Source organism: Aspergillus novofumigatus (assembly GCF_002847465.1).
Source record: "Aspergillus novofumigatus IBT 16806 chromosome Unknown P174scaffold_3, whole genome shotgun sequence".
Lineage (NCBI taxonomy): Eukaryota > Fungi > Ascomycota > Eurotiomycetes > Eurotiales > Aspergillaceae > Aspergillus > Aspergillus novofumigatus.
The window spans coordinates 1,974,771-2,001,341 of NW_020194276.1; the positions used below are offsets into that span (position 1 = coordinate 1,974,771).

The 26,571-nt window shown below is 51.7% G+C and overlaps 9 protein-coding genes across 9 annotated transcripts; 3 read left to right on the forward strand and 6 right to left on the reverse strand.

The window, feature by feature from the left end:
* Positions 1 to 4: 4 nt before the first annotated feature.
* Positions 5 to 3,487, reverse strand: P174DRAFT_449898 (beta-mannosidase mndA). The gene is made up of 5 exons (XM_024828890.1): positions 2,942 to 3,487; positions 2,885 to 2,891; positions 2,747 to 2,827; positions 2,453 to 2,679; positions 5 to 2,388 (listed from the first exon to the last, which is right to left on the reverse strand). Exons 1-5 carry the CDS (start codon positions 3,126 to 3,128, stop codon positions 92 to 94), a joined length of 2,799 nt encoding a protein of 932 aa, XP_024684084.1. The 5' UTR covers positions 3,129 to 3,487; the 3' UTR covers positions 5 to 91.
* Positions 3,488 to 3,998: 511 nt separating this feature from the next.
* P174DRAFT_440064 (thiamine pyrophosphate-dependent dehydrogenase E1 component subunit alpha) lies at positions 3,999 to 6,131 on the forward strand. Its single transcript, XM_024826964.1, has 5 exons — positions 3,999 to 4,591; positions 4,658 to 4,845; positions 4,895 to 4,956; positions 5,005 to 5,214; positions 5,305 to 6,131. The coding sequence occupies exons 1-5, from the start codon at positions 4,479 to 4,481 to the stop codon at positions 6,040 to 6,042; spliced, it is 1,311 nt and encodes a 436-aa protein (XP_024684085.1). The 5' UTR covers positions 3,999 to 4,478; the 3' UTR covers positions 6,043 to 6,131.
* Positions 6,132 to 6,391: 260 nt separating this feature from the next.
* On the reverse strand, positions 6,392 to 12,265 carry P174DRAFT_459022 (CCR4-NOT core ubiquitin-protein ligase subunit MOT2; the record flags this gene model as incomplete). Its single annotated transcript, XM_024829729.1, has 7 exons — positions 6,392 to 8,476; positions 8,521 to 8,657; positions 9,560 to 11,358; positions 11,422 to 11,790; positions 11,885 to 12,000; positions 12,081 to 12,147; positions 12,213 to 12,265. The coding sequence occupies 7 exons, from the start codon at positions 12,263 to 12,265 to the stop codon at positions 6,392 to 6,394; spliced, it is 4,626 nt and encodes a 1,541-aa protein (XP_024684086.1).
* A 450-nt stretch (positions 12,266 to 12,715) lies between these two features.
* P174DRAFT_440065 (complex I 30 kDa subunit family protein) lies at positions 12,716 to 13,933 on the forward strand. The gene is made up of 3 exons (XM_024826965.1): positions 12,716 to 12,937; positions 12,994 to 13,643; positions 13,700 to 13,933. The coding sequence occupies exons 1-3, from the start codon at positions 12,784 to 12,786 to the stop codon at positions 13,751 to 13,753; spliced, it is 858 nt and encodes a 285-aa protein (XP_024684087.1). The 5' UTR covers positions 12,716 to 12,783; the 3' UTR covers positions 13,754 to 13,933.
* A 205-nt stretch (positions 13,934 to 14,138) lies between these two features.
* Positions 14,139 to 15,765, forward strand: P174DRAFT_440066 (BUD22 family protein). Its single transcript, XM_024826966.1, has 3 exons — positions 14,139 to 14,423; positions 14,521 to 15,055; positions 15,214 to 15,765. The coding sequence occupies exons 1-3, from the start codon at positions 14,193 to 14,195 to the stop codon at positions 15,645 to 15,647; spliced, it is 1,200 nt and encodes a 399-aa protein (XP_024684088.1). The 5' UTR covers positions 14,139 to 14,192; the 3' UTR covers positions 15,648 to 15,765.
* Positions 15,706 to 18,599, reverse strand: P174DRAFT_502826 (Zn(II)2Cys6 transcription factor; the record flags this gene model as incomplete). Its single annotated transcript, XM_024831120.1, has 7 exons — positions 15,706 to 16,848; positions 16,899 to 17,069; positions 17,123 to 17,757; positions 17,805 to 17,890; positions 17,947 to 18,239; positions 18,282 to 18,416; positions 18,517 to 18,599. The coding sequence occupies 7 exons, from the start codon at positions 18,597 to 18,599 to the stop codon at positions 15,813 to 15,815; spliced, it is 2,439 nt and encodes an 812-aa protein (XP_024684089.1). The 3' UTR covers positions 15,706 to 15,812.
* Positions 18,600 to 19,041: 442 nt separating this feature from the next.
* P174DRAFT_440068 (putative proline utilization protein PrnX) lies at positions 19,042 to 20,364 on the reverse strand. The gene is made up of 2 exons (XM_024826967.1): positions 19,247 to 20,364; positions 19,042 to 19,217 (listed from the first exon to the last, which is right to left on the reverse strand). The coding sequence occupies exons 1-2, from the start codon at positions 20,198 to 20,200 to the stop codon at positions 19,122 to 19,124; spliced, it is 1,050 nt and encodes a 349-aa protein (XP_024684090.1). The 5' UTR covers positions 20,201 to 20,364; the 3' UTR covers positions 19,042 to 19,121.
* A 187-nt stretch (positions 20,365 to 20,551) lies between these two features.
* On the reverse strand, positions 20,552 to 23,061 carry P174DRAFT_449906 (ankyrin repeat protein). The gene is made up of 3 exons (XM_024828891.1): positions 22,458 to 23,061; positions 22,239 to 22,403; positions 20,552 to 22,176 (listed from the first exon to the last, which is right to left on the reverse strand). Exons 1-3 carry the CDS (start codon positions 22,568 to 22,570, stop codon positions 20,637 to 20,639), a joined length of 1,818 nt encoding a protein of 605 aa, XP_024684091.1. The 5' UTR covers positions 22,571 to 23,061; the 3' UTR covers positions 20,552 to 20,636.
* Positions 23,062 to 23,710: 649 nt separating this feature from the next.
* Positions 23,711 to 26,502, reverse strand: P174DRAFT_511239 (proline dehydrogenase family protein). The gene is made up of 3 exons (XM_024831770.1): positions 26,325 to 26,502; positions 24,848 to 25,468; positions 23,711 to 24,785 (listed from the first exon to the last, which is right to left on the reverse strand). Exons 1-3 carry the CDS (start codon positions 26,399 to 26,401, stop codon positions 23,927 to 23,929), a joined length of 1,557 nt encoding a protein of 518 aa, XP_024684092.1. The 5' UTR covers positions 26,402 to 26,502; the 3' UTR covers positions 23,711 to 23,926.
* Between the last annotated feature and the right edge of the window lie 69 nt (positions 26,503 to 26,571).

Consider the following 26,571-nt stretch of genomic DNA (forward strand, 5'->3'; position numbering starts at 1 on the left):
GATACGACTATCTCAATTCTGTACTGAGCGGGTCTGATTTTCAGTCGATCCAATGCACCAGGCTAACGTGGCTATAAGCTGCTATAAGTCGCTAGTCCCTCACCTTCTGATCCCAGAGACTTCGCACTGTCACCCTCCGCACCCAATCATCTGTGACATTCCCTTCCTGGGCTACAAAGGAAACCTCCTTTCGAACCCCCGGAAGCAGTACAAAGGCATTCTCCTCAAAGTATCCTACTGCACCTGCCGGGTAGTCGAGCCAGGTGTAAAGGGAAACCCCTCCGGTAGCCTGAACCGTAAATTTCTTGCTTTCCGTGTTGTATGAAAGCTCGAGCTTTGGGTCCTTCAGGGAGAGGTCTTTGGGGAAGACTGGCGTGAAATGGTTCTGGTGGACAAATGCTTTTTTACTACTGGCGTTTGGAAGACGTCCGTCGCCAGAAAGAGACAGGATGAGAATGGAGTCTTTCAGATCCGGCAGAGAAAGCTCAGAGATATTGGCGGTGTAAATGTTGGTCGTGTTAAGGGCACCGACGGTGAAGTTGACAGTTTCGGGCGTGCCAGCATTGTTAGCAATGGACTTGCCTGACAGATCAAGCCAGGTCAGGTTCACGGTGCCCTGCGCAGGCTGCCACAAATCGGATGTCACATACACCTCCAAGCGACCAGTGGTGTAGTTCCAAAAAGGCGACACAATAATAGGCTGGTAGATGTCTCTGGCCACATAATGAAGAACCTTCCACCGGCCATCGTACTCGATTCCCGCCCAAGTCGGGGCTTGCCAGATGTCCTCTAACTGCCAGTACAGCGACCCTAGCTGACGCTCTGGCATTCCGCTGCCTCGGCGGTAGAACTGAATCTGGGACTTGTACATATCGGCTTGGAAGAGTTGCGTTGCATGGCACCAGGCGCTGAAGTTGGCAACAGAGTCGGATTTTCTGGGTACTGGATAGTATGCTTCCACGCCCATCGTCATTTCACCCATTCCTTTGGACGAATTCTTGAAGTTGTCAGTGAACAAGCCTCCGGCAGTGTAGTGATGGTTGCGGAGCATCACCACGCTGCTGTTGAAGTGAAGGTCTTCGGGGTCCACAGCTTGCTGCCATGTCTGCAGACTAGGCATACTGTGGAAACCGAATTCATTCGCAAACCGGCCGACGGGATAGTGATTATAATCGAAGGAGACGCTCGTGTCGTAGTTGTAGTAGTCCGTGTCGCCATAGTATGCGCCCGGAGTAGTGTTCGAGTACCTTTCTGCCATAGGCACAGGCGCAGAGAGATCGACATACAAGTACCCTTCAGTGGTGCTGCTGGGGCTGTATGTGATCGACCGTGTGTTCTCGTACACGAGGGGCAAAATCAGGCTGATGTATAACTTTTCGTACTCCCCAACGTACTTGGAATACCCCGTGGGATCCGCTCTCTTGACCATTGGGAGCATCAAGCTCTCGATTTCATTGCCGCCTGCCCACAAAGCTAGGGACGGGTGGTGATTTACTCGACGGACATTGTAGACCACCTCGGCTGCAACATTCTCGAAAAATGCATCATTAACAGGGTAAAGTGCGTCACTGAACTGAAACTCGCTCCAGAGCAAGATACCCCTTTCATCGGCGAGGTCATAGATAAAATCATGCAAATATGCACCAGAGGCCCAAACGCGAAGCATGTTCTGGTTTCCCGCCGTTACTGCATCAAACAATCGTGCCATTCTAGCTTGCGTCACCCGCGGCCAGAAGGCGTCCGGAGGTATAATGTTAGATCCTTTAGCATAGAACGCGTGTCCATTGATCTCAAAGTGCCAATTGGCGCCAGGTGCAATCCCCTGGGCCAGCTGGTCATCAGTGATATCCCTTTGGTTAAGGAAGATGGTACGAAAACCGGTCCTTCTGGTGACCCTGGCCAGGGCCTTTTTCTCATCATTCTGCACAGTGACGGTCACGTTGTACAGGTTCTGCTCGCCCATGCCAGTCGGCCACCATAGTTTCGGAGCATCCCCGTCGACGATCGTGGTCCCTGTAATGGATCTTCCAGACACCGTAACGTTTTGAAGGAGTCCTGAAGAAAGGACTGATCCCGTCGCAGCGTCTTTGATTTCGATCGACATGGAGGGTTTACAGGGCACAGCTCCTAAGAAGTCGATACTCGCATTGACAATCCATGGTTGGCTCTGGTCAGGGGGAAGATAATTGATCTGGCCTTGTCGGTAGATGTCTAGGTCAGTGTTGAGAACGTAGATTTCAGCGTGGTTGTCTTGAACAATGTATGCGGGCTTCCATGGTCCAGCTGGTGCAAAGGCAGGTCCCCAATCCCATCCAAAGTCCGATTGTTCCTTGCGGATAAACCAGCGGCTTGGGTACTCGTTGGTGATTTGTACACCAGGAGGCCATTCTGTAAAAGCGTGAGTTTCAATGCACAAATCAAGAATGACAGGATTGGTGCCGGGATCCCAGACCTTCCGCATCGGGGCCATTTGCAATCGCATTTGCGATATTTGGGGCGCTCCCGAAATTGATCCTAAGCACTGGATCTTGTTTACATTCTTTCAAGATCTGGGATACGTTGAAATGATATTGCCGGAACTGGTTATCTGTTGAACCAACTTGTTGGTCGCAGAACGTGATTGTTGCGAAAGTGTCCAGTCCATCAAAGACAAGCCATGTGGACTCGAAATTTTCGAGCCTGTGAAACATCAGCAGTCAGAACGACTGGATGAGAAATTGGTAAGTTTTTCACCGTGGGTACTCACAGGCCCTTGATCGGGTTGCTGGTATACGTCCAATTGGCATCAGCGATCCAGCGAAGGTTGAAATCATTCAGACCGTGATATCTGCGAAGGGGTGTTAGCTTAGGATTCTGCTTTCTATCCAGCACAAGTCAAACGCACGGATCATCTACACATATCGGTTAGATCATACAATTTCAATGAGAAGAGTCCCCATACCAATAACACCCGCCTTAAACAGGTCCAGATGCACTTGAGAAGGAAGATGACCTGGCACCGTTCTATTCAAGGCTGCGCTGCTAAGAGTCCAACCATCTCCACTCAAGTCCACAACATGCTGACTACCGGCAACCGAAGGTAACCTGGGCGTAAGCAATGCTAATACCGTCTCGGCTTTTACATGCATGACGACTAAACTGTGCTCAAATGCTCAGCCGTCTAAAGACAAACCGACTCCATCAGAGATTTCTTGATCTTGGACTCGAAACAAGGGCAGCTTTTATAGGATCCAGCGCAGACCGTCTTTCGGTGTTCAATCCGATATCAAATGTAATGAACAAGCATTCAGCCACTGGAATCTACCTGCTCTTTCGAGTGACGACAGGTCGATCAGTACCAGGAGGGGAAGACGGTGCTAGGGCCGTGTTGAATCAAGGTAGAAGGGATGGATTGGGGGGATCCAGAAATGATGCTTGTTTGAAGACGCTGATCAGCCCATCAATGCAACAGTATCTAATACAATGATGCAACCGTGCTGCGATGTAACCAGTAGATGGGCCAGACTGGGAGAATCACAGCAAGCGGGGGAAGAGAGGAGAAGATCGGCGCTGTGGGGGTGAAGGAGGCAAGGAGTTCATCCAAAAGACTGCGACACCGATATCTTATTGTTAGCATACTTGGAAGTATCTCGAAGTCTTTGATATTAACCTCTTAAGTACAATGATGACTCTGGTCGAGAGAAGAGGATGGTCCGAGCCAAGGGATAGCTGTCACCGATGTACTTGCTGTGTATGATGACTGAGATGACACAAGACTCAGGGAGAAACCTGCGAGGACAGTGTATTGTTGTCTACCATTAACGTACCATAGATATGATTCACTGCTATGATAGCCCAGAGGAAGCAGAAGCTAGCATGGGCTTACACTATTATTATTATTGCCGGAATGAAAGGATAAGGATTGTAATGCAGGATGGTTTAATGGAAGCGTCATTTGTCACTATATATAGAGTAACGGATCTGATAGTCTCCAGCACATTCATAACAAGCCGATAACCAACACAACATACCTTACCAATGCAATAGTTCTCTTCTTTTCTGCTTCCTATACGCAAGATAACTCTACCGCTAACCATTTCGTACATGGAGCCCTAGCCATGGGTAACCGTTCCCCCAGGTTCCACTTTCTGAAGGCGACAGATGCTGTTGAGATCAAACCAGAGCATTGAGATTGCCGAAGATCAACTGAAGGCATAAGTATAGGGATCCATAGGAACTGCTCTCATTGATTACATGAACAGATATATTCAACCCATTTTATACTTATCATTGTCGTCGGTAAAGTGCTGTACTATCCCCAAAGTCACGGCTAAGTGCGGGGATAGCATGACGTTGGGGCCGACGCCAACCGAGTCCCTCCGCATTTCCCCAGAATCATAAGAAATCAACACCTGTCGGTCCCTGGATCTGAAAAGGGTACTGTGATTCTTCCCTTCATCTCAATCAATGTGCTTCTGCTACATTGCAAAATTTCAATCATGTCGTTAAATCTTCTGGCCCGGTTACCGCGGCCGGCGCGCAGCCAGCGGACTCTCCTCCCTTCCGTCAAGCGATGGGGCAGTTCCATCTCCCAGCGGCCAGGATCGGATAGGTATTTGGAACACTCTCACATTCAATGGGATAGAGACAAATATGTCTAACAGAAATATGGCAACAGGGTCCGCTTTCCCGGCGCCGTCAACAGCAAATTCACCACGCAGATGGCCTTTATCAACCCTGCCGAGACGTCGAGTATCCCTACCTACCGAGTGATGAACTCCGACGGAGTGATGCTGGAGAAAGACCGGAAATCACTTAATGTCTCAAATGAGGAGATATTGACCTGGTACAAGAACATGCTTACTGGTGAGATACTATGCTCGTGTATTGATGGACGGTCACTGATGAAAACTAGTGAGCGTGATGGACCTGATCATGTTCGAGGCCCAGAGGCAAGGGCGTCTCAGCTTCTATATGGTACGAACACTGAGTCCAAATAGCCAACAAGTCTTAACACCAGCGCAGGTTTCCGCAGGAGAAGAGGGCATCAGCGTAGGCTCCGCAGCCGCCCTGACACCTGACGACGTCGTCTTCGCCCAGTACCGCGAAGCAGGCGTCTTCCAACAACGCGGCTTCACCCTCAAGGACTTCATGGGCCAACTCTTCGCCAACCGTAACGACAACGGCAGAGGCCGCAACATGCCCGTTCACTACGGCTCCAACTACCCCCGCACAGTAAGCACCCGCCCAACCAATTTGTCATTTATGACCCGATCTGACATAACACTGCAAAAAGCACACCATCTCCTCCCCCTCGCAACCCAGATCCCCCAAGCCTCCGGCGCCGCCTACGCCCTCAAACTCCAGGCCCTCCAAAACCCCGACACCCCGCCCCGCATCGTCGCCTGCTACTTCGGCGAGGGCGCCGCAAGCGAAGGCGACTTCCACGCCGGCCTGAACATCGCCGCCACACGATCCTGCCCCGTAGTCTTCATCTGCCGCAACAACGGCTACGCCATCTCGACCCCGACGCTGGAGCAATACCGCGGCGACGGTATCGCCAGCCGCGGCGTGGGCTACGGCATCGACACGATCCGCGTCGACGGGAATGACATCTTCGCCGTGTACGAGGCGATGCGGGAAGCGCGCCGTATCGCGCTCACGGACGGCGGTCGGCCGGTCCTTATCGAGGCGATGAGCTACCGTGTCTCGCACCACAGTACCAGCGACGATAGCTTCGCGTACCGGGCGCGGGTGGAGGTCGAGGACTGGAAACGCCGGGACAATCCGATTATTCGACTGCGGAAATGGTTGGAGAATGAAGGGCTGTGGAATGAGGATCTGGAGCAGGAGACGCGCGATCAGCTGCGCAAGGCTGTTCTGAAAGAATTTGGGGATGCGGAGCGTGAGAAGAAGCCTCCCATTCGGGCGGCATTCGAGGACGTGTATGACGAGTTGACGGAGGAGGCGCAGGAGCAGATGAAGGAGCTCAAGCGCATTCTTGAGACGTACCCCGACGAGTACGACCTCCGTCAATATGAAGATGGTATTAAAGGATTGTAGAAAGCTTGGACTGGTGGCATATTGTTCCCTTGACATATAGATCTGTGATACCCGCACTGGGTAATATGACTGATGAACATGATACAAGTGCCTGACTACAAGGTTTGAAGATCATAGCCCAGAGCATGCGTCCTCAAACTGGTTTTGGAAATTTCAAAAGAGTAATCAAATCGAGGTATCATAAGAATGGGGCAAGGGCAACGCACTCAAACGTACAAGAAGAAGAAATAAAATCAAACCCCCGCATAGCTTTTTATACTGTACAATCGCCATTCAATAGTGCCAAGAAGTGGACAACAGCCATCATAATCGTCTCATTATGCCAGGGGCAACCTATTCCATAGACATGCTAAACCTCCACAGTCGTAGCAAGAGCCTGCTGTGCAAGCTTCTTATTGCGCTTGAACAAGGCAGCGAGCTTTTTATCAATAGCATCTAGTTCCTTTCGCGAGCCTTCAAGGTCCTTCTGAGACTTGAGAGCAAACGAACGCAGCTCCTCATCAGTCATGCCAACAACATCGTCGAGGTCTGGAATAGTCCCCATAACCACGCCAGCAGCTCCAAGCATATGCTTTGCAGTAGCAGCTGCAAAAGACCGGACGGAAGCTGCCGTCGCGTTGGCCAATTCGGCAGTGCTCGCAATAGCCCAGTTATGGCTACGAGTACTGTCCGCCTCCATAGTCGACAGGACGTTTGGCGGAGCAGAGGCAGTTGACGAGACAGAAGCATCGGCGGCCGGCGGTGATCCAGAATGTGCTGCAGATGAAAGATTCGCTGTAGTCTCATCTACCCAGCAAATGTTGAAGTTCTCGGGAGTGGCGAAGAGCGCATCCAAACCTCCACCACGATTGGTCACGTCGGGTTCTGTAATAAATGCCGCCGGATATTCCTGGAAAGAATCGATTGCCCATCCAATGCTCTTTTCCAAGGCAAGATATCTGTTTTCTTCCTCAGGCGACAGGTGATGGAGGACACAACCGCGAGGCGTGATGAGGCAGCGGTCCTTCAGTTGGCTAGAAGAAGAATGGAGACGGACAGGCTCTCCACGAAGCAAGGCTTTGCGGTGCTCCTCGGTCAACTCGATAGGCTGCTTCAAAAGTTCGTAATCGTCAGATGTACACTTCATGTCATAGCGCTGACTGAGATTCGAAGGATTGAAGAGAGGGTGATTGTTTAGATCCAACTGGCCAGCCTTGTGCAGCTGAGCAAGCAAGACCTGCAATGGCGAAGTCCGTTCCAAAAACAGGTCTCTAATCGAGACGCCGCTTTGTTCGGAATCCTTGATCAGTTGTTCCAGTGTGTTCTTCGAGCGCCATGCCTCTGCTGGCTTCTTCTCGGATACGGGTTGCTTCTCCTCGACATGGGGCTTCGGAGGCTTCTCCTGCTTATTCTTCTTCGTCTCCTCAATCTTCGGTTCAACCTTCTCAGCCACAGCTTCAGGGCTGGGCTGACTGACTTGTGTGGGCTCAGGCGCATTGTCGGTGCTCGTGTTGGATGCATCGGCATTGCTTGTCGGAGCCTTCTTCGTCTTACGTTTCCTGCCGATGATGGGTGCTTGAACAGGCTCCTCCGAGACAGCCGTAACATCCTGTTTCTTAGCTTCGGCTTCCTTTGCCTTTTGTCGGCGTTCTTTCTTGGCTTGACTCTTAGTGATAGAGCGAACAGGTGCAGAGCCAATCCTAGAGGAAGCGGGAGGCGAATTGGCACGAGACGCAGACGCAGACGTGTACAGATCCGCTTCAGAGCCCAAATCACCGGGAGTGTCGGGTCGACTGAGCGAAGAAATGCTTGGCCGTCTGGAACGTGTCTTCAGAGTTGTCGGGAGAGAAGCGGCAGACTGAGAGGTGGAAGCGGGAGGCGGTGTCTCGGTCTTTGGGGTGTCGACCACGCGAAGAACCCGCGGCTGTCGAGGAACCGATGAGTCCGAAGCCCGGGAGATACCTGTCATAGGAGTATTTGGCCTTGACCCGACGGCGGAAACGGGAGCTGCAACATGGCTTGGAGGACCAATTTGAGCGGGAGATTCTGCTTTCGAAGTCGGAGTTTCTTGGGGCTGAGCTGGTGTGAAGTGTAGATCAAGCTTCATAGGCTTGGCCTTTGTCGATGGTTTCTTGTTAGGATGACTATTGTTGGTATCTCCATCTTTCGCACTCGGTCTCCTATCATCTGAACTTGCTGAAAGCTCGGCTTTAGCCTGTGATCGAGCTTTTTGTGCGGACTTTGGCACAGGGGAACCCAGGGAAATCTCCGAGATGTTCTTGAACTTGCTAGAAGGAGGAACGCTTTCGGGAGTTTCTTGAGGCTCTGGAGACGGCCGCTGAGATTCGATCTCGAAAAAGTTCTGAGATGGTGTTCCAGGCTTAGAACGTCCGATGTTGAGGCCAGGAGGTGGCATAGATATCGACAGAGACGGGCTCGACGGGTTCAAAGGACTCTGGAACAACGACGATGCCGGGTGAGCGTGTGGCAAAGGGAGACCGGGGGAAGTGTTGGGGTTCCAGCGCGAGCGGTGCCCTGAGCGTCACTGGGAAGGTGAGATCGAAGGAGGAAGCCAAAGCTGTCGACGGGGCGTTTGTCCTTGAGCGGAGTCCCTAGAGGCGGGAAATCTTCATCCACTACTTGCTCCGGTCAGTTCACTGAAATGCAACGTGGGTGAAAAGATGGGTATCGGAAAAATGAACGCGACATGATGCAGACAGTCGACTCTCCAGAGCAAGGGCAGAAGCAGATCAGACAAAATATACGAAGAACTGTGGGCATGACGATTACACAAAAAATTCCCCGGCTAGGTTGACCAGTCAGGCGCAGGGCAACGGTGTCTATATGAACAGTAATTGTGAGAATTTGACTTCAGATAGACGGCCCTGCTTCAGTTTACCAAAGTCAGGGCAGGGAGGTTAACGTACATGGAACCATGGCCAGACCGAGAGGACCTCACGACGCTGATAGATCAACCCAGCTTGGATGCAAAAAAAAGGAAAAGACAAAGTACGACAGCCACCAAGTCAATGTCGGCCAGAAGAAAATGAGATCTTCATGAAAATGCGACGTCACTCATCCGAGAGGATGCTGGTAATACGAGGAGAAACAGTAAAAAATAAAGGGAAGAAAATGACACATAAAGAACGCCGCCACAAATGTAACGCCAAAGGCATTCCGCCATAACTGCTTGCAATTTTCAGAGCCGATTGCCCAATGCTTCGTTGCAGGGTGTGTATCAGATCGCAAAGCCAGAGGTCAGACTCGGGAATCAAAAAAGGCAAATTCATATCCTGCACCACGTAAAAACGAAGAGGGAAATACGATATCATGTCATGTAAGGGAATAAGGAAGAAGATTAAAGCTCAAGCATCACGAGGAGAAAACAACGTGTAGGAGGAAAGAAGGCAAAGATGGTCATCACAACAAGAAAGACACGAATATGCGAGGAGAGGAAGACTGGAGAGCGACAAAAGGGAGAACGGTAATCACCAGCGGTTGAAACCGCCTCCATACATCATGGAGTGATTGTACCCACCTTGACCCTGACTCCCATATAGCGCTTGCCCAGCAGTGGTATTTGCGCCGACCTGGTGCATCCTCGCCTGCAAAATACTCGGGTCCGCAAGATCAACTACACCGCCTCCACCGGAGGAAGTGTTAGCATGTCTGTGCTTCTTCCCCTTCTTCTTCTGCTTCTGTGACCCAGCTTCGGAGAAAGTCCCCGTTTGGGAACCATAGAAAGAGCTGAGAAGGCCATTGGCAGGAGTCAGGGGAGGAGGGGTTTGGTGCTGTTGGAGAAAAGGAAACATGAACTCACGCTTAGCGGCCTCTTGCCCATGCAATCCACCAGCATTTGTGCCACTTCGACCTCGCAACAACTCGCGCATCAACTCTGGGTTGGCTTCCTGCTTGCCGACGTTGCCGCCCAAACCGAGGTTGGCATTCGTGGTAAATCCGTGACCTTGAGCAAACATGCCGCCTCCACTGATGGGAGGAGTACTAGCTGTCTTCAGACCGGGTGGTGGACCCTGAACCCCGCTAGTGTAGAAGTTGTTGGCGAGTCCGTGCTGAGGGCTAGGAGCTGCCAAAGGATTCGGCGTCCCGGACTGCATCAAACCAGCCTGCTGGCTGAGCATCCTGACGTTGGGAAGATTCTTTGGATTGGCATCATTGCTGAAAGAGAACCGCGAGGACTGGCGGTTCTGGGCCTGTAGGGCGTTGAACTGCGCCATTTGCGACTGGAGAAGACCTTGCCGAACTTGAGAGGCTTGATCCAGAACGGAGGAACCCAATCCACTTTGCAAGGGATCCACCAGGCCAGCCTGCTGGCTGCCGGCAGACTTGAGTAGCATCAGTTGCTGTTGCTGAAGCGGGGTTAAGCTACGACCGCCGAGGTTGAGTCCCGGGAACTGGTGACTAGCGGCCGACACGGGTGACCCAATCGCAGAATTCGTCGTGGTACCCTGCTGAGACGGCGGCTGAATAGCACCATGAGAGTCACGACCTCCACGGCCTCTTGGCGGGTGAGCGTCATCTGGTTCACCACCGAGTTGCAAACTTCCACTTTCTCGGCTTTCCTCCTCGGCTGCCGCATTTTGAAGAAGTTCCTGTTCTCTCTTCGCGCGCTCCTGCTCCGCCTTCTCCCGCATTGCTCGACGTTTGACGCCACCATATGGGTCGATGAACGAAGGATGGTTCTCAATAAGGGCAACTTCTTCTGTAGGAAGACCGGCTGCGGAGAAGATGAACCTGAAATCCGGGGACTTGACTGCCTTGAGTATATTTTCGAGGAGGGGTGCGATGGGGTCAGGCGGCGCCTGGGCCGACGTTTGAGGAGTGGCGGGGCGCGCTTCCGAAGGCGTCGGCGTCTGGCGTCGCTCCTGGGACTGCTTCTCGATCTTCTTGACTTCCTCTACCCCCTGTGCGACCGTGGCATGCACTGGACGAGGACTCTGGGAAGCTTGGCTGCCGGCTAGACTGGCTCGCCTGGTGCGGTTGATGGCACTATCTTTGTTTGCCCAACTGGCCGACGAGGGGAGAGCAGATCCGTCTGGTTGTCGCATGCCAGTAGCATCATCCTTACTGGCCTGTCTGCGCATTGGTTGAGAACTAGGTAGAGCCGAGGATCGAGCGACATGTGCAGGAATGGTGTGACTGGGTCCGCTGGGAATACCGTTGGGGCGCTGACTGGACAGTGTGTTCATCGAAGAAAGATCCTGTCGGCTATAACTGTCACTATCTTCGCCCGTCTCGTGCAGGAAAGTACAATTTCGATTATTGCACTGCTCATTGCGGAGAAACGACGAGCAATATTTGGTGGTCCCATATTGCGCCCTAAAATAGATAGTTAGCTGAGAGTTGCGAATAAACTAAAGGAGACATGAAAGGTTGGCCTACCTGAGTACACGGTCGCCATTGGTAGATCCGTCCACGGCAGCGATACAGGTTGCAGCATCCGCCTTGGTTGCATATGTCACGTAGACACCAATACCCTGGTTGGGATTGCCACCTGGTTTGGCCTTGCTGACGACGATTTTTTCGATCTCGCCGTATTGACCGAAATAATCCTTCCCGCGCAAAGTTTGAAGTAGTTGACTCTCGTCGCGTATTGTGGGGTTGAGGCCGATCACGTAAACCAAGTTTTTCTGTACGACCCTGACCCCCGCCAGGTTCTTCCGGCTGGAAGCCTCAATTTCGCGCTTTTCAGCTTCCTTCTTTTTTGCGGCGGCAGCCTTTCGATGTTTCAACGCCAAGTCTGCTTTGAACCTAGTGTGAAAATGGATCCGTTAGCGCCAAGAAATAGACATTTGGGCGAAGCGGAAGAAAGTGTAGCCAAAATGCGAAAATGTAATATACGTACTCGTCTGCATCAGGAACCTTGTATTGTATAGTGCTTTCATCATAAACGCGCCTGCAGTTGGGGCATCGGCCCTCTTCGCTATGGGTCTTGATGTTGTTGTAGCAAAATTGGCAGATCTGTATGGTCAACGGTTAGAATTTGCGCCAACGCACACCGTTAGGCAGCAAAGAGGGGAGCTATGCAAGGAGTAACACACCTGATAACCGCAAGGACATGGCTTAAAGTTCTTGTCGGAAAGATCAAATTCTTCAATGCAGAGGGGGCTAAGGTCGAGAGTTGTCAGCCAACCGCCGTATAACACCAGCGCTGGAAAGGACTTCAAACACACCAGAACTCATCGTCATCATCGATGACAGAATCTATTTGCGGGCGACTCGACATAGTGACCGTCCTTGTGAGAGTGTACTAATTGAGTACGTATGTGCAGATGGATGCGAAACCCCAATACCTATAAGCCGAAACCCGGAGAGAAGGGGGAAGGTAACAGAGGCGAAGAAACCGAGAAAAAAATGGATCGGCCGCTGGAAGGACAGTAAAGCGATAAGAAAAATCCAGAGGACTCTAGACAAGAAAGCAAAGATGTTGAGAAAGAGGAGAAGGAGAGGAAAGAAAACGTTGATTAGTGAGGAGCAGGACTTTTGCAGCAGCAGCAACAGAGAAAGAGAGAGTTTGAGGCGAAGAAAGAGAGAGCGAAGTTGGACGCGGAGCTGCCACATTGTGTTTGTCCTGTTTGGCCTGTTTGCATTCTTTCCGCCGGTTATGTCAGCCTGCACGTGACTGCATGATTCCCAGCAACCTCGAAGTCCTCTCCGGCCAGCTCCCTGTGGATGTCTCCGATTGCTTGAACCGCCCCTCCAACGCCTCAATTTCCTCTCCGGATCCGCCATTGTCCTTCCACTATGGCCTCTGCTCGCTCCTTGATGCGACTGGGCACTGGCCGCTCGCTGGCATCGGCTGTGAGGTCATCCCAGACATGCCGTGCCTTCTCGTCGACCGTGCAGCTCGCCTCCAAAGTTCCCGAGCCTGAGAATATGCGCCAAGCGCACCGTCCCCGTATGCAACTGACTAAAAAGAGAGGCCGAGCTTTCAATGACTGACTTTGAGTATAGCCCAAGGAGCTCTCCGCGCACCGGTCGTCAACCCCGCCGACAAGTACCAGGATAAAGCCGAGAGCCTGCACAAGTACGGCCAATATGTCATGTCCTGCCTGCCCAAATACGTCCAGCAATTCTCTGTGTGGAAGGACGAGCTCACAATCTACGTTCCTCCCACCGGCATCATCCCTGTGATGAGCTTCCTGAAATACCACACGGCGGCCGAGTTCACCCAGATCTCCGATATTACCGCGGTTGATTTCCCCACTCGTGACCAGCGCTTCGAGGTCGTCTACAATCTGCTCAGCGTCCGCTATAACTCCCGTATCCGTGTCAAGACTTATGCCGACGAGGCCAGCCCCGTGCCCAGTGTGACCAGTCTGTACGAAGGAGCTCTGTGGTACGAGCGTGAGGTCTACGACATGTTCGGTGTCTTCTTCAGCGGCCACCCCGATCTTCGCCGCATCATGACCGACTACGGTTTCGATGGACACCCTCTCCGCAAGGATTTCCCCTTGACCGGCTACACTGAGCTGCGCTACGATGAAGAGAAGAAGCGCATCGTCATTGAGCCCCTTGAGCTGACACAGGCTTTCCGGAACTTCGAGGGAGGCACCGCTGCTTGGGAGCCTGTTAGCTCTGGTGTTGACCGGAAACCTGACTCGGTACGTCTGGTACCTAACTCTTGTGAATGGATGAATACTAATATGATTCAATATAGTTCAAGCTCCCCACTCCCAAGCCGGAGGAGAAGAAGGAGGATGAAAAGAAATAGAGCTCCAGAATGTATCCGTATTTCCCTTTTCACGTTGTTTGTATGTACATACCGCGTATACGTCGAGGAATCTTTCGATTCGATGCCCGTTGAATGTAGCACCTTTAGTACTCCGTAGGTGCTAATAGTCCCTACTGAAATCCCCGCCATTGGACACAGATATTGCGCAGCAACCAGGTGAACCACAATCATTAATAACGATGGTATCAAATAAAAACCATCAGCAACATAGTAAGGTTATTTCTATATATAAATACATCAACTGCGTCAGAAACCTTTATGATGATGATGATGAAACCCAACCGCAATCGAAAAGCATAGAATCCACTTCTTGGCATTTATCCGCCGCAGAAAAAAAGAATCTCCGCATCCAACTAACTTTCCACTCCAACTCCTGCACCACATCTAATAACCACTCCTCCCAAGAGAACGAGACAAAATGCCAAAGCGCAAATTCTCTGATCTAAACGACCGACCCTCCGGGCCCGTCGACATCAAACTCGCGCGCCTAACCGCCAAATTCGACAACGGCGTGACCGCCTTATCGCGAGCCCTCAAGACCGCCCGGGCATTTGAGCGCCAGAAACTCGGCCGGCGAGAGAAGACCGCAAAGAGCGAGAATAAGCCCGAGGCGCTGACGAGAATCGAGGAGGAGATTAGAGTGATCAAGGTAGGTAATGCGATCGCGATGACTGTCTCTGCAACAGAGGGCGCAAGTGCGAAGGATTGACGGTGATGCTGATGCTGATGCTGACGCATGCGGACAGACTCTTAATTTCCAGGCCACGGCGGAGAAATACCTCTTCAAGCAGCTCGTCAAGACAAAGCGGATTGCCGAATCGCCTGTGTTTGTCAAGTTCAAGGAGCGGAAGAATATCTCTACGGAGGGGCCGCGGAGCACGGCTGAGGCGAATGTCACGGCTAGGCTTTACAAGTCGAATCCGGTGAAGAATGTCTTTCCGGGTATTATGGATGGGATCAGGCAGTTACTGGGATTGGAGGCTGCACCTGCAGGGAAAAAGAGTGGGTCAGAACAGAAGAAGGGGTCCGCCGACCAACGCAAGAGTGAAAGCAAAGAGCCAGAGACATCCTTAGATGGGAGATCAGAGCCGGAGGAAGGATCCGACGCAGACAGCCGAAAGTCTGCGCCCAAGGCCGCCGCGAGGTCCGCGAAGCTAGCTTCTGATGAAGCAGACGGAGAAGAAGGAAGCGACGTCGACATGGACGACGCCGACAGCGTAGACTACTCACACTTTGACGCACGGCTGGCCTCAGGCTCCGGTTCCGACAGCGACGGCGAAAGTGACGCCGAAGAAGCCTCACACTCGGACGACTCCAACATCTCTCGCTCCAACTCCCGCTCCCCTCCCCCGAACAACCCACGAAGAAATCCAAATCCAAAAAGGCCACCTCCACCCCAGCAACAAGCACAACCTTCCTCCCCTCGCTGACAATGGGAGGATACTTCTCCGGCTCCGAGTCCGAGCCCGAAGACCTCGAAGGCGCAGCGGGCCCACCACGCCGAAAGAACAGAATGGGGCAGCAGGCCCGCCGTGCCCTCTGGGAGAAGAAGTATGGGAGCGGAGCGAACCATATCAAGAAACAAAAGGAGAATGAGTGGAAGAATAGGGATAGTGGCTGGGATACGCGCCGGGGCGCTACGGGTGGCACTGAAGGGCCGAGAGGGAAGCGTGGGCTGGGTCAGGGTCGACCCTGGCAGAGGGATAGCAACTCCACCGGTGGTGACCGGCCGCAGCGTGGTCCTCCCGGCGGCTCCAACAAGAAGAATGTCAAGGATGATAAGCCGTTGCATCCTTCTTGGGAGGCGGCCAGGAAGGCCAAGGAGCAGAAGTCGATGGCGGCGTTCCAGGGAAAGAAGGTTACGTTCGATTAGCTTGCATATGCATATTGTCTCTTACGGATGAGAATATACCCTGCGAAGGAATTTCTGGGATTGTTTTGAGGTACATATAGCATTTGTTGATATGTTCAAAATAGGTATCATGCGTAAAATGCGCGGCTAATAGCCCGCTCAAGCTGTCGTTATTGCCTACGTCCATTATTCGCCCATGAACTGCATCCACCTCGTATCCGGTGGACATTGGGACGGCTTCATGTCACTCCCAAGGCCCTGTTGAGGGTCCGTCTCAAAACAGGGAATGGCAGTAAACTCGCCCAGTTCCTGCGGAAAGTTGGAGACAAAATGGTCGAATCCCAAAGGTGGCATTTGAGAGAAAGCATGCGGTGCGGAAAAGTCCGACGAGCCTGCAAGATCTGTGCTGGCGACATCGCCTTCCATGGCAGCATCGTTGCCTCCCTCCGTGCCGGTCATCGGTGTGACAGGTACAGCGGGGATCCCTGTGCCAGGGCGCGCCGGAGTATACTGTTCAGGGAACGTGACCGTTGTCCCTGGAGAGATCGGTCCGGTCTTCCATAGCATCTCCCAGTTCTTGAAGCGATCGTAGGCGGACTCGACGACACCGGCATTTCTTTGAGCCTGGGTTTCGCTCCACTCTTCGAGACGGCGGATGGCCCGCTCGAGTGCCTCGATCACGCTGACGGCGGACCTGGCCGAGCCCACTCCCATCGACATGATTTTGATCAGGGCCATGCCTTTTTCTAGCGCTTCGCGCAGCCGCTCTGTCCGCTTGGTCAAGCTCTGGGCTAGGATGACCAGCAGCGCGGCGCGGCAGGAGCTGAATTCGGTAAATGATGCTCGAGCAAGACCGGTTTCGTCACGGAGCAGTCGACAGAGATCGATGATCTCGAGTGCGGCCTCAACGCAGTCAGTGATGAGCGTTGACCAGTTTTTCGAGAGTCCGGATGTTGTCTTGAACGGTGGGCCTTGAAATCCAGCCGGGTTGGTGGACTTCATGTTGCTGAATAGGAATGGTCGCCCAATGAAGATTCTCGTTAAGCAGTAGTCAAGTTTCAAGTGTACATTCGAACGGAATAGGGGCCCCGAAGGGTTCAAGTCTCGACAATCGGTCTCCTCTGGTAAAGTAGCCCACCAGTCCAGCAGACTTTTTCTCAAACTGAGTAACCGCTCAAGGCAATCCAGCTGTTGACCTTTTCGAGATTTCCGCAACACGGATCTGCTAATGTCAGTGCTCGTCTGAGCGCTCAGAAATTAGGTTATACGCACATCTCGTTTGAAACTTCACCCAGTTTCAGAGTCAACTTGATCAATGTCACCATGTTCGTGTGATTGGACACTTGCCCCGTGGGCATCAGACCGGGAAAGTCGACCGGCATCGCGGCGTCAACATCTGCATCAGATAAAGAAACCGGTCTTCCGTGAAGGATACTAACGCGCCTGTTTTTGATGAGCATATTGCGGCTAGCCTGATGAAAGGAAAAATGGCCTACTTCTCTATGGTGTACGCCGTCCAAAAGACGCGGTTGCGGACCTCGATCATCCGCGGAGAGAGCCCCTCGCCCTGATACTTTCGATGCATACCGTTCTGAATAGCCATCTTTAGTGCTAGACCAAAGTATGTATAGCAGAGTCCAGATGTGTCGAGAGGTAGCAGGTATGTCCCTATCAGCAGACAGGCCTGCACACTTCGAACCGAGGCAGTGGCGATGATATCAGGAAGCAATTTCGACGCAAACTGGTAAAAGGTGAGCCCAACCTCATCTTCTGAGAAGTCGTGGTCATAGTTAATCGATGAGTCCGCCGATAGTCGATTGACAGGAGTGGCAGACTCCATGTGAGCAAACTGAGTCCCAACCGCCAGGACCATGAGAATGGAGCAAACTGAGCCAGCATCGTCGGATGAGAGGCTCGATGGGCTTGTATAACATGTGTGCATTTTTTCCAGTAGCCAGTCCTCTTCGACGTAGAAATTATTTGTCTGGGCGTACTTGAAGAAGATTTGAACCAGAAAATCTGCCACATACCGAGGCGGTAGACAGGTGATGGCTGCCGAGACCATCGAAGAGCCCGACTGTAGCTGTGTCGCTCGCCATCTCTCCTCAAATGGTTCCGCTTCGGTAGATGCCTGAACGATCAGCAGAAGTGAGACTGTAGGTAAACGTCAGTACATACCTCTGGGGCCGCAGCTTTCATCCATTCATCAATTTTCTTCCGAATCTTCATCGAGAAGTTCAAATATGAAAACTCTCCCGAGTATTCTATGCAACGATCAGTCAGCCTCTCTAACAAACCAATGGGAAGGTCCTATACATACGTGTCGTATTATCAGGTAAAGCCTTGATCATAAAATCCTCATCTTCAATCGCAAGATCCTCAAGGTCCTCGCCCTCGACACGAGTCGAGGGGACATCAGACTCGGAGCCTCGGTGCTTACTCTTCAGCTCCTCAGCAGCCTTTCGCAACGTCGGAATGTCAAAGGAGATGTTGGGCACATAGTACTCTAGAATGCGCTCCATGAGTCGGATCCGCTCCCCTTCAGCAATATCGTGACGGCTGAGGCCAGCGGTGCGCTCCAAAAGGCTGACGTACACGATGAGTTTCCGGCACCTAGAAAAAGGATTGCGATTGTCTAAGGATAATCAAACTTACGAGACCGACGATGAGCGAGCAAGTTTCTCTGCATGATCGGGGTGAGTAAAGACACACTGTCGCCGATAGCGCAGACACCGCCGACAGGGCACGCCTCCCTCGCACTTCTCCTTGACTCGACGACAACCATCGCATCTGCGAAGGTCAATTTATCTGTAATCTCTCAAAATGCAGTAACGTAACAAACGAAATGTAGCATTATAGGGGTCATGAAAGACGGGTCACGGGAACTTACGCTCTCACAGCTCTTTTGCGGTTTTCCTCCGAAACGCGGGGACGTTTTGGATTTCCCAGAGATGCCGGGGTAGAAACATCCATGACAGTCTTGAAATTATGGAATCAAGGAGGATGATGGATAAGCATTGTCTTTCCCTCAGGAGCAGTACGAATGAAGGGCAGATCCTAGTTTACTTCCACCAGTCCAAGTGATGTCGAACCGAGTGCTTAGCTGGGGGGAAAAGCCGATCGGCCGGGGCGGTGTCTGCTAGTTTTCTCCGGCAGTGGGGGATATTATTAAGGTCTTGTGCTCCCAGCTGAATAGAGACGTAGATAATCCGATAAGCAAATGCGCAATTCCCCACAGTTCGACGTAGTATTGCATCAGTACAGGGGTATGACTCTCTACAGCCTCATTATAATGGTCGTGGTCACGTCTGAAATAGAGAGGTATATCTATCTGTGCTCTACACGGCAATGCCTGTTTGAGTGCGGAAGACATTGTCATTGATTCGTGCCTCAGGCACACAATCTATATAAATATATACTGACCATACTACCTTGCCTATTCCTGCTCATCCTGTTCATATGTCTAGAGAGGAGAAAATACATGCTAGAGAACCATCAGAAACCATCCACATTCATCCCCAGTCCCTGCTCGACACCAATATCCAACAGCTTCTTCCCAATCACCAGATCCATAATCCCCATACCCACGCACTTGAAAACCACATTACGCCCTCCGGCACCACAACCGGCTCCGACCTCCCCAACTTCCCAAACAACTCCCCAATCTCAACCAACTGCTCCCCTCGTACCTGCGCCTTGATCAGCTCCCCAGATTCCTCCAGACAAGCCTCCCGAGAATCAACATAGATCTGCCCACCACCCGAGAGGATCGTCTCGGTATCGACCTCACACATATGCGGCTTGTACGACCCAATCAGCGAAATAAACCGCTGTTTAGGCGGAGTCGCAGACTCAGATGTAGATGCAGACGAAAGATACCCGTAGGGAAAATTGGGCTCCGTAGACGGTGTACAGCTAAAGATGACATCGCACGAGGCGACCTCCGCGCGCAGCCGTGCCTCGTACTCTGCATCATCAGACCCCTCCCTAGCCAGCGTAGCGAATACGATATCCGGATGCGAGGCTCTCAACTCTGCGATCACCTCCGTCTCCAGCTCCTCCAGCCGCCTGCGACCCCGATTGATGAAGGTGATTCGCCGCACCAGCCGCGGAACAAGCAGCAGCGCCAGCCGAGCGTGCCACTCTGCTTGACGGCCCGAGCCGAAAATCACGATGTGCTTCTTAGCGATAGACGTGCAGCGCGTAAACAGCGTCATGGTTGCGAGGGCCGTGCGAAAGGCTGTGATTTCTGCGGCGCTGAGGAGGCCGAGGAGCCGGCCCTCCGGCGAGAAGATGTTGATCACCCCGATGATGCCTTCGCTCTGCGAGGCAGTGACAATCTTGATGCCTGTGCTGGCTGTGTTGGAGACGGGCATGAAGAGCGATAGGTTGTTGTCTTTGGTGGTGATGGTGGTGCGGAGGGGTTGATGGATGAGTCGCTCCCCTTCTGGTTTTGTGGTCTCTGATGAGACGGTTACAAGTGCTTCGTTCAGAGCGTCGAGTAAGATGTGGCATTGGTCTGGAGTTAGGTTTCTCAGAATGCGAGAGACGTGTGGTTCGGAGAGAAGATGCATCTTGGAGGAACCACGAAGTAGATGTCTGGGCCTCGAGATTGAAATAATGTATTCTGTAACCGCAGGAAGCTGTGTTTTCTCGTTAATATGAAGTCACTTGTACTTGTAGACCCTACTTTATAGAGTCACAGAATGACTGCCCGTCCCACTGATATCATACGGCGATGTCGGAGGTGGAGTTATTGTTTAGCTGCATGTCGGATGAAGTCCACATAGTGGCCGGTCCTAACCGAGTATCTAACCAAGTCCCCTTTAAATGGGTTATTGATGCTCAATGTGGTCCATTTATTCTACTACGGGTACATCCGACCCCGGGGTTCTTCCTCAAACGATCAAGAAGCATTCATAGAGGTAAGATTGCAGACCGAGTCTAATAAAAACTTGAAAAATGCTAAGGTCGTCTATATCAACAGCAATGAATTATCCACTTGCAAGCTTACAATTTCAGCAGGTATATGAACCAGTCTGTATCAATATCCAGCCACGGGTTCTTCAGGAGTATATTTCTCACAGTGGTCCGGTGTTGGTCCTGCTGCTCAGGACTTTTCTCACTGTTCTCATACCAGTCTTTTGCTCGACGCAGGTGTTTTTCGGCGAGAACGGCCAACGCCAGCCGGTACAGTAGGGCCTGGATGTCGGGTGGTGGTGAGTAGTCAGTCTGTTGAAGCATCGCTACCGACGTGTCCCAATCTTCCGAGGCGATAGCCTGCATCCACGATTGCCACCAGGTAAACCGCCAGGGGAAATTCGTGTCTAATCCATTGTCCACGTGGAGGATCATTTTTGCAAGCTTGGATCCCAGCCAGGGATTTTTTCGAACGGCCACATATATGGGAAAATTCCCGGCCGCATCGGGGATCAGTGGATTTGCTCCGCGACTGAGAAGGAATGCCAGCACCGTGTAGACGTCGTCTACCAGCCGCCTTTTCCTCAAGAGCAGCATCAGAGGCGATTGCTGAGCCATGTTGAGGTGATTGACATCCGCGCCCCTTTCCACCACGATCTGGAGTAATTCGTAGATTGAAGGATCATAGCACCAAGCACCCAGGAACCTAATGAGCTCATGGACACATGTCTCGCCTATGCTGTTGACTCTCGCAACATCTAATTTCTTACATATCAAGGTTGCAAGCCGGGTGTCACATTTCTGGGAGGTAGAGCGAGTCTCATAGCAGTAGTGCAAGAAGTATGTCAGTAGACGCTGAGAGTTCGGCCCGATCGTGACATCCGGATCAGCACCATTGCCTAGAAAGCTCCTGAACAATTCGTTGAGGTGGCTGTTAACGTCAGCCCAAGCAATGTATGAATTTGCGAGGAAGAGCTTAAACAGAGATGTTATCTTCTCAGTTGTGAGATCAGCGGCCTTGGCCGTCAGCATTTTGTCAACATGGCGTCCATGATCCCAGCTCATGGTCGGTGAAACGAGTTCCACAGCCTTCTGTATCGGAGTCACACCAAGATTGTTGGGGATATAAGGCTTGGCCCCGGCTTTCAGAAGACGGGTCACAATGCTCCTTTCATGATCATGGTTTAAGCTTCTTGCTGAAATGGCCAGATGCAGAGGGGTATTTCCGTCCGCATTTCGATGGTCAAGCGTGATTCGAGCAAGGTCTTGCTTGACCATGGGCTCGATTTTTCCCATGCGATAGCCGAGTAGGAATCTGACAATCTTCTCGTCCTGATGGTCAGCAGTGTAATGCACTGGCAAGTTGCCCATCCGATCCGGAACATTAATTGCTGCGCCTCGGCTCAGCAATGCTTTCACCTCGTTTGCTTGTTCGTTCATGACAGCTTGATGGAGCTTTGTGTAGCCCCATTCGTCTTGTAAGTTGAAGAAGAAGTTCGCAAAAGTCTGGTCAATCACAGACAGGGGCTCTCCGATCTCAGGATGGCCAGATGCATGGGCCCCAGGACTAGTAGGGTATGCCACGGTTGTGCTCGGTGCGAAGGAGACGAAGTGGTTAGCCTGCGAGTACCTGGAAGCGGAGCCTTTGATGAGCATGTTGTCCCTAGTCGAAGACGTCTATTGGACTCTCACCTCGGACGTGCGTGATCGCTGAGCGGTGATAACGTAGTATCATCGTCAGCAACCGGCATCCGTTGGTCGATTGGCAATCCCCGTGGCAATGCACCAATGTTTCCAGCCCGTCTCCTAGTCTTTCTAAAGCCCCAACGCTTGAAACAGTTCTTGTACGACCGTCTTCTGCTCTCTTGTCAGCCGCGGAATATCGACCTGAGAGGCATCCACTGTACTTACGACTTGTGAAATCCCCGTCTCCGCATCTCCAACATTACCTCGGTACAGGTCAGATCTTGCTCCAGGTAGAGCTGTCTGATATCGTCCTTGACCTCCTCCCAATCTCTTGTCATGGCCGGCAAAGTGTCGACAGACTCGAGTCTCCAAAAAAAGGGAAAAAGAAGGACAACGATCAGAAAAGGACCCAAAGCTCGTAGCTAAACTGCCAAACGCGGTGCGGCGTGTGCCTTCTCAAAAGACGACTCGAAACAAGAAGGGAGATACCGCAGAGGACAAACATGACTGGAAAGAATAAGTAGTATAACTGATAACTTCAGGGAGGGAGCAGCCGCAATAAATGAGAAATTCCATGGCCTCATTCTCTTCATTCAGGCCCTCGTCTGACGACACATCCATCTAGTCAACAATTGAAGGGGGCTTCTTTCGAAGGGCAGCACAGCCTGATGCCTGCACTATCCTCCCCAGTAAGTACTCCCAAATCTTATTCTCATCTTCGTGATGAAGATCACCGATTGGCAGTAAGCTTTGAGCTTTGTCTTTTAATTAATCAAATTAATCAATGTTCGGCTTCCAGATAGTGTCGCCCGCGGTGCAAAAGTACTGTACATAATCGAAAGAGGGCAGGCTTCCAAAACGATGCAATAAGGCGTGGACTGTCGATGTCGGCAGATGTTTTTCGGGAGCAGAACAGAAGTACCCTGCAGTTGTCAGCTGTGGTCCTTGTGAATAATAATAATAGTACTCCGTATTTACTGGACAACTGGGCCAGGATCCAGAAGCCGCCCAGCGGAGGCAGAAGACAAAAGTACCATACTCTATGCTAGCGGTGTAGCCAGTGAGAGTGTATCAGGCTGTAGATTGTGACAACTGAGAGAAAGTACGTAGAGGAGTGGTCCGAGCCGACAAGGGTATGACAGAAGGGTGGAAAAAGGGCAATCTCCGATGGTCAGGATGCGTTGGCAAACGCTAACGGCGGTTGCGATGATGATGGACATGGGTCTCTACGAGAGTTCAGAAGGGCAATTCCCAACAGGCCAGGTCCGTACTTTTGTCATTTGCATATCCTTTCTGGTCCTATCTTTCTTTTTTCCAGTTTTATTTCCTTGATTCTTCCCTGGTCTTCATGCACCTATAGGCGCTTGACGTATTGCTGGGATCCTTCCTAGGATGGGTTGCCCCAATTATGGAGAGGAGAAAGGTACCATCATCAGGCGGTTCGTTTACGCCGGAGAGTGCAGAAAGTGATCCTTTTCTTTTTCTCTTTCTTTTTCTTTCTAGAAATCGTTATCATTAATCGATGAAACAAGCTAAAGATAAACCACTAACGCCATCTAAATGCATTTTCGCCAGCACGACATTCACAGGATCACGCAAAAGAAAAAACAATATGCATAACAGCATGCAACAGAAATTTCAGCCAACCGCAGCATGGTATCAGAAGTACGAAAGAAAACACAACAGGATGACGATCAGCTGCTCAGACGGAAAGCCTGGCGGGCTCTGCGCTTGAGTTCAGCAAACATGGCCTCCTGCGACTGCTTGGTGCGCCCGACGGCCTCGGTGTTCTCGACGGCCCGTCTGAGCAGGAATCCCATGCATTCCTTGACGGAACCCCAGGTGAGAAGCTTGTACACGTTAGGCGATTCCACGAACGAGTTCTTGCCAGTGGGCTCGGAGCTCTGGAAACCTTCCAACAGCTCACAGCTGACTTCGTCCGCCATGCCCTGAAGCTGAGCGTACGAGAGATCCACGCCCTTGTCCTCACCCTTGCTTGCTTGCTGGAGACGCAGCGCGTGTGCCTTGCGGACAGAATCACGGTTGTGTGTGGCGATGATAACGTTAACGGGGGGCAGCTCGGTCTGGTGTTCCCCGGACGCGGGCTTGAGCATGGAGTTGTACCGTCTGGTGAGGAGGGCTTCGACAACGCCGTCGTAGCAAGCATCGGTCTCCTCTTTCGTCGACCAGATCAAATGGCGAGGCTCGGTCTTGAGATAGGCTCCACGGACCAGCTTCACACCGAGGGTGTAACCTTCCTGACGAGCGATCTCCAGGTGCTCCGCGAGAGTGGTGGGGGTCGAACACAAATAGGCCTGGTAGGTGTTGTAGAAGATGGCACGGCCAGGTGTCTGCGAATTGCAGTACTTCTGATACTTCATGGTCCAGTTCTCGATTCCGGGCTGCACTGCCTGCTCCTCGGCATCGACGAGCAAACGAACATTACGGGAAATAGCCAAGTCACAAACTCGCTGAATAGCTTCGTCCATGAAGGGAGAGGGGGCGGCCTTCTTCTGCAGGAGGTCCAACGCCTGGACACCCATACCAGTGAATCTTATGACAGTTAGTTGATCGGCTCAAATTATCTCTATAGGGAAATCAAAGAGGAAACATACTTCAGAGCGACGAAATCGCCTTCCTGTGCCATGTCCACGGTCTGCAGCGTTCCGTCCAACCACGTCTGAACCTCTTCACGAGCGGCCTTTTCATCACGAGGGCTGACGTTGCTCTCACCAACCAAGACCTCCTTGGCGTAACCCAAAAGGACGCCTCGGTATCCGAGATTCTTAATAGCGTGAATGGACTGCTGAACTTCCAATTTGTTTTCTCCGGCATTGAACTGCTTGTAGATCGTGTGCTTGACGAGCATGTTCAGCAGAGGGTTTTTGGCGACGTCGAGAAGAGGTGTTTTGGGATGCGCCAACATTGAAAGGGTATAGATGCATGGCTTCAGTAGAAGTGAGGATGAAGAAACAGAGAGGATCATCAAGGACCGCAGCACAGATGAGAGAGGCAGTTTTGCGAGCGGCGAGGTTGCCTCCTTCTTTGGGGATGGAACAGCTTGATGCAACAGGCTAGTAGCCGGTGTCGCTGCGATGGATGATTTCGCATTGCTCGTGCCGCTGACGTATCGGGGAGTAGGATAAGTCGTGGGCATGCAAGACAGAGCCCGCAAAGGACGGCGGGATGCCTTCATTGTTGGGGTTGATAAGGTGGCGGGACTTGAGCAATAAACCCTAGGATGAGCGACGAGTATATGCTGAGGTATTGATGGATGATAATCAAGTAGTTTGAATAAGGATGAGGATGTCGATGAGTTTAGTAGTCGTGATACTGAGGAAATAATAGACGAGTTATTGTCCTTAAAGACACTACTTGTTGCCGAAAGAGAGTGAGTGTATAGCCGGTGGAAACCGCCTGAAAGCCGGGACGGTCAGTAATATTATTCCTTTGGAAAGAGGACATGCAGAGTGGCGCCGTCTGCCAGCGGCAGTGATAAAGATTGATAATATCTTGGATCCACCCATAGAACAGGATCGACCACTAGTCCTGTATGCCCTTGAATAAGTTACCACTACGACGGAATGACGATTAAGCTTGATCTCCTGTTTGATATTGACTGTTCTACTATAGGATACGATAACCATAAAGATTGACGACTTAAGCATGTGTAAGTCTGTATTTGGGACGAGCAGCAAGCCTCAGTCTGTGTCAGTGGCCAATGTCGACAAGCTGACATCAAGCAGTCCAGGACTCGATCCAATCTGGGAATGATAATCAATCTTAGGACAACCGGTTCGCGGGCCGGCCACTGTGTCTCCACATTAAACTGGCCGCTTGACCGGGCCGGTCACTTTTGCTGGTTGCTGGAATGCGAAAGAACGCGTGACCGTGAGCAGGTGACCTCGGACTCCCATTAATCTAGCTTGACTAAGGTAAGGTAATATAACCTTATGATCACTTTGTGCAGGCTTGCAGCCCAGGTTACACAATCAAGCAATCCTACCTCATCCTGCCAAGTCGCGTGACTTGAGGAACGAACGAGAAGACCGATGTTAGCCGGGTCCTGGGTGCCTTGTCTTTAAGGCATACACCCCATTCAGCATGGAAACCAATCGAATATAGCCTAGCGCAGCTTGACTAAACAGGTATTTGATCACGTGCCTCATATCGGCCAATTAGCATACTGGGATATAGATCCTTATAGGTCAAGCTTTTCTAGAACAAAAGATTTCGACAGGGAAAAATTGCAGGCCTTCTGAAAGCCGAGAAATGGTCGTTAGGTAGTTCTCGTTATTAACAGCTTTACCATTGTGGGTATGTGCCAGTTTCTGGTCGG